Source organism: Rhinolophus ferrumequinum, chromosome 18 (genome assembly GCF_004115265.2).
Source record: "Rhinolophus ferrumequinum isolate MPI-CBG mRhiFer1 chromosome 18, mRhiFer1_v1.p, whole genome shotgun sequence".
Taxonomy (NCBI): domain Eukaryota; kingdom Metazoa; phylum Chordata; class Mammalia; order Chiroptera; family Rhinolophidae; genus Rhinolophus; species Rhinolophus ferrumequinum.
In genome coordinates, this window is record NC_046301.1 from 32,263,248 (window position 1) to 32,273,119 (window position 9,872).

General features: G+C 30.0%; 1 protein-coding gene across 2 annotated transcripts in view; it reads left to right on the forward strand.

Moving 5' to 3' along the window:
- GLRA3 (glycine receptor alpha 3) overlaps positions 1-2,271 on the forward strand; it is a 141,412-nt gene extending 139,141 nt beyond the window's left edge. For both annotated transcript variants that reach the window (XM_033134602.1, XM_033134603.1), the window contains one exon: positions 1,384-2,271. In XM_033134602.1, coding sequence (XP_032990493.1) covers positions 1,384-1,656 — 273 coding nt within the window. In that variant the 3' untranslated portion in view covers positions 1,657-2,271. The remainder of the gene's footprint in view (positions 1-1,383) is intronic.
- The last annotated feature ends 7,601 nt before the right edge of the window (positions 2,272-9,872 follow it).

The following is a 9,872-nucleotide window of genomic DNA, read 5'->3' on the forward strand; positions in this document are numbered from 1 at the left end:
TTAAAGACTATTGGCAAATCAATTTCCAATTTTTTGCACGATTACAAGAGTAGTTACATGTAATTTGGATCATCAGCTTTCATGTCATACTTGTTTCCTCAAAATTCAGTTACTTATACATCTTACATTTGAGATATTTTCCAATAATTATATATTTTTGTTTTCAAGTGGAATTGCCTTACTTCGTAATTCACCAGAAACCTATTTTATACATTAACACATCAACTTTGATGATCTTGTCATTTTTAGAATACACTTTTAATTTCCATTTTTTAATTTTATATTTTGTAATATACAGTTCATTAAGCTTCTACTTTCACAAACTCAAAATAATTTTTCAAGAGTTGAGCCCTTAATTACTTTTACTTCTTATATTACCATCAAAAATTATTTTCATAAGAGGAGAGCTATAACAAATTAGTAAAATGTCATCTTTTAAACTTTCAATTTTATAGCAAAACAAATCTAATTAATTGGCAGCCATCTACTGTTACATTCTAAATAAATTTGTTAAATTATTCACTAATGAATTTTATCATAAATTATTAAATACCTTATTTTCCTAACATGAACACTTTTTATTTATCATGTTTTTATTAATTAATTTTACTTTAAATTTTTGTTTTCTTTTCAAGTGCATACATAGAGAATTCTCTTCCATTTGCAACATTTAAGGGAAAAATAACAATACTTTTTAGAATATAATAATTTACAATTTTCTTTAACATGAAATATAGTTTTGCCAAATTTTACTCATAATTTCAACTAAACCATTGCACTTGAAAAGAAATTGCATATAAACCAGAATATATCGCTATCTTAAAATCTTCCAAATAGGTTAGTGTAAAACATAAATGTAACATTAAGTGAGAATAACAAAAATCAAGCAGTGTTGTTGAGCTAGACTGTATTTTCCAACAAAGTAATGTAAAGTTGTAGGAAATTAGCATTAAAAAACTTGCCTCCATGAAAAAGAAAAATTTAATCAATGATCCTGTTATTTTCCACTTTAACATCATATATTTACCCATTTAGACACATAGTTATAGAAATTTAGTATATAACATCCTATCCCGATAGGTTTTTTTTCTTTCTCAGTTTATTTAGATATTCTAGAAATACATAGAAAATGCCAGAATATTTAGTTTTTCCATTGAAACATATCATTTGAAAGTTTCATAGTTCTTAATGGTCATATCTATTTGATGCAATAAATAACACTTAAATGGGGAAAAGCAACTCATCTTTATAGGCTTAAATGATCTGTTCATTAGAATAACGTTAACATTCATCATAATAAAGCTTAAGTTATCATTCTGAAATGCCTGCTACATATGCTCTATTCTATGACTAAAGTGTTTTCGTATGTTTTTCTTATGACAGGATGATGAGGTAAGGGAAAGTCGATTCAGCTTTGCAGCCTATGGAATGGGACCGTGTCTGCAAGCAAAAGACGGCGTGACCCCCAAGGGCCCAAACCATCCTGTCCAGGTGATGCCGAAAAGCCCTGATGAAATGAGGAAGGTCTTTGTTGACAGGGCCAAGAAGATCGATACCATCTCCAGAGCCTGCTTCCCATTAGCCTTTTTGATTTTTAATATTTTCTACTGGGTTATCTATAAAATTCTTAGACATGAGGATGTTCATCAGCAGTAAGATTAAGTCTCTGGGGACATCAAGTGCAAACAGTCAATTCAAAAGTAAGTGTCTTTGCCGTAGGTGTGTGTGCGTGTGTGTTTGTGTGTGTATGTGTGTATACAGTGTCAATGATGACCATTGTATTAAAACGGCATAGAGTAAGGTATTATTATGATTTGCTGTGCAAAGTCATGAGGCAGATTAAAACTCTTTTAATGGATATGACATATATATATATACATATACACATATATGTGTAAAATGGACATTCTATTTCATATTAATTTTAGAGTATCTGCTCTTTCACAGTAAATCATATAAGTGGAAGTATTACTGCCAATGTGTTTGTATGTTATATAATATCATGTACTAGTACATGTGAAAACTACTTTGGATTCCTTGATTTTTAATTCAATAACATTAAATCTTACAACAGAAAATTTGCACAATAAACTTTATAAAAGGAAAAAGGAGAAATGTTGAAGATAAAAAAAGATCAACACCTTGAGGCTTTAAAATATTTTCTTATACTGTAGTTACAAAATAGAAAAATAATCAGTTAATTCAGTGGAAAACTCAAATCAATTAATAGAGAACTATATATACAAATACTATTGGACCAACTTATATAATAACGAAACATATTAAAATTAGAAGATTAAAATAAAAAACTTGTATTTTATACTAAATTTAATGTTTTAAAATACTCAATTTCCCTCTTTGGAAATTTAAAGTGAATAGCTTAAGAGAACATATTATATAAAATATCTACTTTTCTTAACTTTATATATGTCTATGAATGTAGGTGGAAATACTGAAAACAACATTATTGTGTTTAAATAAGTGTTACAGCTATGTATTTTTAATTATTGTCAAACTGAAAAATTCAAACCAGCACCCTTGTTTTGTTAGATTTTTAATAGCTGCTTAATTGTCTGTACATAACTATGTTTAATGTTTTGATATAATTGAACAAAGTTCAGTAAGACTTTTATATTTTAACTTAGAATGAGACTTTAAAATTCAACAGGATTATAGTATTTACATTTTGATAATAAGTTAAGGGAAATAAAAATGGACTTATGAAAGACTTTTTAATAAGAACAGTTTTCCCATCAAAATTATATGAGTTCAAACTCTTAGCTCCAAATGTTAGGAGGGAAGATTTTAATTTTAAATTATATAAATAAGTCATTTCTATAAAGTAAGGATTGATTGTTTTTATATTTCTGAATCAGTGATTTCAATATATAAACCATTCACTAGATGTGAATAATTTTAAATACAATTTTTACTTAAACTATATCAGTAACCCCATGGAATTATTTCAACTAAAATGGGGCATGAACTCATTTTGTGCAGAGTAATTAAATATGTGATAGAGTTCTTGGTTAAATTGAACTAGGCTCTGTTTCTTTTTTCAATTTTGCTATTTTTTGCATTATTTTTTTTATCATTAATGTTGTATTTTAAAAAGTCCTAGCATGCTTTTTAGATATGTGTAATTATTGGTCAGATTCGCTAAGTGGAAACTCAATGTACCAAATATTGCCAGAGAAAGCTTTAAACACTAAGATAACGATTGACTCAGATTTAAGAGGGAAATATAAGCCAGTTCTCGAACCAGATGGTAATCTTTTCTGACGTTTATCCACCTCAAACTAAAAGCAAGAACTGCCATTTAAAACTCAAAATTTCTCAATGTTACTGAACTTTGGTCTATCCAATCGTAGTTTTTAAAAATAGCTTTTAAAAAAATAATGTATAGTGAGCAATTTTTGCCAGTAAAAGATAAAATTTCCCTCCTTTATAAAAATTTAAAATACTGTTAGGAAAAACAATCATCATATTTGTCATTAAATGTAAATGCAACCACCGAAAGAAGTAATTACTAAGTACTTTACTTATTTTGAGGTCTGTGCACCCAAAAGTTAAACATATGCTTCTTCATTTGGTGTGTATGAACCAAAATCATGAAAATGTATTCTTGTACTAAAGGTAGATAAGAGCGAGATAGTTGTTTGTGTTCTCGGAGGATAAACTGGTTGGTTTGAAGTAATGAAAAACTGCGCTGCAGTTTTCTGAAATACTTGAATACATTTTTCTATACGTCACATATCTTATTTCAAAAGTTCTTCGTCATTACTTAAATTGAGTGAATTCTGCCAGAAGCAAATGGAAATAGAGCGAACTTATGAGTATGACCCCCAAAAAGTTCACAGACATCACTTGTTTTCGTATTTGAGAATATTAAAAATATCTTTCTTAAACCTGAAATTTGGAATGTAAAAATACTAGCCATGAGACAACTTGTCAGCAGGGGCATTGGTATGGTAGAAATCTGTCTATTCCAAAAGTTTTATACTTTACTCCTGTATGTATTCTTATCATTGTCTTACTATGGTAAGAAAACACTCTGACAGCCTTCATTGGTATGGCAACAGTGACACGTCAAATATAGCTAAATCTAAAACGTTTTAAAGAATGTATCCCCTCTAATGAACACAAATAGATCCTTTAAAACTGGAAAATTACATTGTAATTAGCATCTTGAAGTAGTATGTGCCTCAATAAGCCCTAATATTTCAAATTAAACCAACCAGGAAATTGTCAATGGTGAGAAAATAAAAATGTGTGCATATACACTAACTAGCTCCACATAAGTCACAATTCTAATATGGATATTCTGAAATATTTTGAAATAGCCACATTAGAAAGTTTGTAATTTTTGTATAGTACATGAAGTTTATTTCACTTTCTAAAATAATTACCTATCTTGGCCATTGAATTCTAGGGTTCAATAGTATATGAATTTTTAGGAAACCTTATATGTTAGCATATATGTACCACCCTTCTCTTTCTTTCCCAATCATTAGAATTGGCGTTCAACTACAGTGGAGACCTAGAACTTTTTTTTTTATAACTTAAAATAGATTCCAGAAAGAAATTGTAGAAGTGAGACAGTCTTTAAAATATCTTCAGCCTTTCTGGATGTTTCTCCATGACAATTACTCACCTGGAGGGCCCATCTAACTCCTAGTTGCTATATTTAAGGGATCATTATGACTCCTTATTTTATAATCAATTTCTATTCTATGGACATATTCTAATATCTTTACCTTAATTTTGAATTATAAATGCTTTAAAATTTATATATCCCCAAAATGCATATGTTGGGTTTATGAATTCCCAGGATCTTATGAAAGATAATGGAATTTTAGAAAAAATAATGTGAAAAAAATGAGCCAACATGTATCACAGAAGAGCACAAGTTGTTAACTACTTTAGCACTCTGTGCATTTAAGTACTTATGATTTTAAGAGAAAAATGGGGGTATCTTCTATGCTGTCTCCTTTTCTGAATGTCTTTCATTCCATTTAAAAAAAACCCACACTTTTCTATTCTTAACATGATATACCTCAACTTGCTAGTCACTTTGGAGAACTGAATATTATATTGGCAGCTAAATTTTCCTTTCATCTATAAAGTACACATGCCATGAAATGGACTCAAGGGAATGTGGGATTGGCCAATATTAAAAGTGGAAAGTACTCTCAATAGTGAATGTAGGAAATTGGCAATATTGAAATTCACAGGTGTCCCCTAATGACTTAGAGCGCTCTAAGAAAGAAATTCTGAGAATGAAAATATGCCACAGTCTTTACACCAATCAATCACTAACCACCTTTGAGGTCGCATCTCCTACTCCAAAATAGATTTGACATACTTTACAACATAGATAATAGCAAAAACTCTCAAAATTTATCAGCACATACCATCTGTATTTCTCATCTAGTTGATGGTGAACTAGTAAGAAAAGCAAGCCATTCCAAGTACACAGCATGAACATATTCATAGCTCATCAGTGTTCATTAATGTTGACAAGGCAAAGACTATGAAATAATGGACTTGACTGAAACACATTAAGAGAATAAGTAAGGTTTCTACCCACAAGGCATTTTCATTTTACCATATTCAAGGGAAATATAATCAATGGAAATATAACCTTTAAACTAAATTATCTTAGTTTCCGGAGGAGATTAGTCAGAAATTATCTTAGTGACTCAGAGAATATTGTTTTCATCTTTATAATTGCAAGCTTGTCTTTTGATTTAAACCCAGTTATGATAAATACATCTTTCTTGTTAATTTTTGGGTATTCAGTTTTTGAACTAGATAATTTTATTGCTTATGTTTGGCTTCTGGACCAAGTGACATGCTATTATAGAGGTTTTGAAACTTTTCGCACAATCAGCTCTGACTATAAGTTTAACTTGCACTGTCAGTTCCTGGCTTTGTGTGCATTTCAGAAAAGAATATAGTTGAGAAAAACCGCACAATTTTTTTTTCCGACAAATTTTCATATCTCTTAAAGCTGTATCCAAAATTGTCTGATCTACTCAAGCAAAATTAAAGGACTTTCTGGTGCAGTTGTTTCAAAGAATTTTGATAAGACTACTTTCTTTTACGGAACCTGTCTGAATAATGGTCAGTGGAAAGATATGGCCTTGAAGATTAGAATTCTATAAAAGAATTCTATATGTTGAATAGAAATGTTGAATAAAATGACAGTCAATGACAACAATAAAATGTTGAATAAAATGACAAGTCTTCTTCTCCACAATTCCTTTATAATTCCTTCCTGCCTCCTCAATTTGGGGCCACAATGCCATTCATAGCACTGCAGGAATAGTCGTGTCCATCTCAATGATCACAGCATAATAACCTTTAACTAGGCACACATTCTCTCTAGTTTCTATGACATATTTTAGACCTTGAAGTTTATCAACTTATCATTTTGACATTTTAAAGAGATGCTAAAAACGATAAGAATTACAGTTTGTAGCTATAAGACAATCTGGTGCTTTCTAATACAATATTTTAGAAAATACAGTACACACACACACACACACACACACACACACACACACAGGTTCCTTCTTGATTGAGTGCAAATGAAATACCCATAATACCAGTTGCACTTTTATTCCTTTCTAAAAGATGTCTTTCTCAGCAGATACATTGATTTTTATTTTCTTGTCCATGTACCACAGAGTGGTAAAATATAGCAATCCTAGTTTATTTTCATTGTTATATAAACTCTTCATGAATAAATAGGCAGCATGCACTAGGAATTGTATTAATTTAATAAACTTTAAAATTAAACTTTAATCCCAGCCTCCATTCCTCTTTAAAAACTTGCTGATATAATAAAAAGTGAATTTCCATAGGAAAACAGTTGTTACTCTAAATACTTAAAAAGTAAAGGTATGCATATTCTTTCATAACATAGATACTTAGAGCCCATGCATAATATATAACTTTCTAGGATTTAAAAATAATTGGGGTGGGAAAATATTCTGGAGAAGCTTCTCCCAGAAATTAAACCAAAAGATAGAGAAATCCTGAGCTAGTAGCTAGGATCTTCTTACTTGTTTTTTTCTTCTACACTTTCCATCTTAATCTGCCTTCATCTCTTTCCTTTTCCCTCTTAAACACACACACACACACACACACACACACACACACACTCACGCATACACACTCATAATTACATGTTGTTAATGGGATAAATTCCTTCAAATTGAAAATGCAAAGGAAGTTAGCTTTTCTGGACAAAGGTCCATAATTCTGTGATATGTTTTGCAATATAACTGGGAAATTGAGCAGTGCAATCGCTTGATTTGGCCATCTCTTAGTTACGAAACCATATTTTGCCTCAACAGCACAAGAACAAAGCTACATGGACCAAATTTTTTTCCAACTATTAACAATAGAATACTAAAATACTTGGGCTGTCTTTGGAGAATGACTACATACTGTCAAACAGTTCTTCAAAAGACAACTACTAATAACTAATAATACTGGATGATTTTGCAGTGTTATAGACAGTTTTCTCAGTATTTTTTATGGTTTACGCACAAGTAAAATAAGAAGAGAATTTCAAAAGTGGTGGAGTATGATTTTTACAAGAGTGGTTTTGAACACTGTCCATCAGAAGTCTTTATGCACTTTAAAAAATATATACATGCTAGTGTTCAACATGATTCAATCATCAATTAAACAAATATTTGTTGAGCACCTTCTATGTACCTGAAACTGCTCTAAGTACTGAATTCAGTATCTTTGGACTTCTGATTATTGACAAAGTTCCACAAGTGAGAACAATTGACATGAACATACAAAAACCTATGGTCTGATAAGACTCGATTTAACTCTGAAAATTGTATCATTTTTTTTCCTTCAAATTCACTGACCTGTCCCTTATCTATATCCTTAGAGTTAAAAGAAATTTTTGAGGTGTTTCAGTTCAATGACAGAATCTTCACGCTTACATTCCTGCTACAAAATTATCCACATTCTCCTAAAACTCTTAGAGCAACAGGTAGCTTCTTACTTTGAGGGCAGCCTGTTCCATTGTGACATAGCTCAAAATTATTTTAAAAAAATAAAAAGTTTATCTTCATCAAGAAATGACTTTTACTTCATAAATTCCCTTAACACACTCCCTTAACACAGCACATCATGTATTTTTTTCATATCTGCTGCCTATGTTTAGTTCAATCAATATCCTTTTCAATCCCTTATCACTAGTTTTATTTTTACTTAAGTCATTCATAAATGCACTTTAAGTGTTAAACAATGAGGATATATTTTCAGGATTATAAGATAATGAAATATAAAAGTGTCTAAAGAAATAGTAATTGATAAAAATTTCTATGTAAATTATTTACATTAACTTTAAATGTTTTCCTATAACTTAGCAATAATTTTAAATTACGTATTTGTGCATTTCAGGATATGAAGATATTATACAAACCCCTGCAAAGTAATGTGAATTAAAAATAAACAAAACATCAGCTAAACATAACTTACATTTACATAGTAAAACTATAATAAAAATATAATGATTTAAGTTGTTTTAGGGTAGTTTTAGCAAAAGTGGCTTCAGGCAACCACACATTATCCAGCCTGGCTTGTTACTGTAAATGAATAGGTAAGGAGCTGTGGATTAAAGGCCAGGAAAGACTCTGGATGTAAGATTTGAAGATGCTTGAGTAATTTTGCACTTTCATCTCTATGTATTATGTAATGGTCATTCCTTAAATTTGTATTTTAATACATGATTGATGATAATACTGGGGGAAATAGAGAATAGCCTGCCATTCCATGAACATTATATAATATGCTGTGGAAAACAAAAGGAAAAGAAAATGTGCCATATATTTTCAATGTACTACCATCTTAACATCATATATAGAGATTTATTATTAGTGACCCAAGATGTTTGAAAGACTACCAAAAAAAGTATTGCTATTTTATGGTGTTAATTATTTTTCTGTATATTTAAAACATGTTTTCCTGAGTCTGATGTCTATATATCTTCCTGTCCAGATGATGTCATATTTTTTTAGGAAATTATGCTGAAATATATTTAAATATTTATGCATGATTTTAACAAGTTATTTCTCCTTATATTATCTTTAGTCCAATTCTGCAGCTAACAAACTCTCTAATCAGAGACATTAACTCATTCATGTACAGTGTGTGGTATTTATCGTGTAACTGTAGATAATTTGATCAAAAACAATAAAAATTAACACTTTTCAAGAATATGGTTACCTCTTCTGTCCCATTTTTATAAAGAAGAAAGTTTATCAAAAGGTCATATTGTTTTCTTATAAAAGTCATATTACATTTTTGTTCTGATGGAAACTATTATATCTAGATTATAAACCAGTAATATATCATTCAGAGAACCTTTATGCATTTCATTATAGGAAAAGAACAAGAAGGAGTATGGTGAAGGGAACTTTTATACTCAGGATAGAATGAGAGAAGATGTGTAACTATCCTGAAAAATGACTTGGCATTATTGTATTTATAATTTTTGTTTATTTGAAAGCCTTTTCCTTAAAACCTATGTATCGAATAAACCACTTTTACTTAACTTGCCCATAGAGACCATTTCAAAAAGGATTGCTAGGCTGCTTTTTGTTTTTTGTGTTTTTTTTTTTAATCTGGTATTTCAGCTTGCTTTTTACCTCTACACAGTTAGGGTGGAGTTTAGTGATAAAGTAATTGTAAAACTTAAGAAAAAAACTGTATAAATTTAAGAAAATATTGCCATATGGTGTGATAACTTGACTCATTTTTGGAGTACCTATAATTTATATGTCTTTTAAATTTATTGGCTGCATAAGGCTCAGGAAAATTGATAGATTGAGAATTCC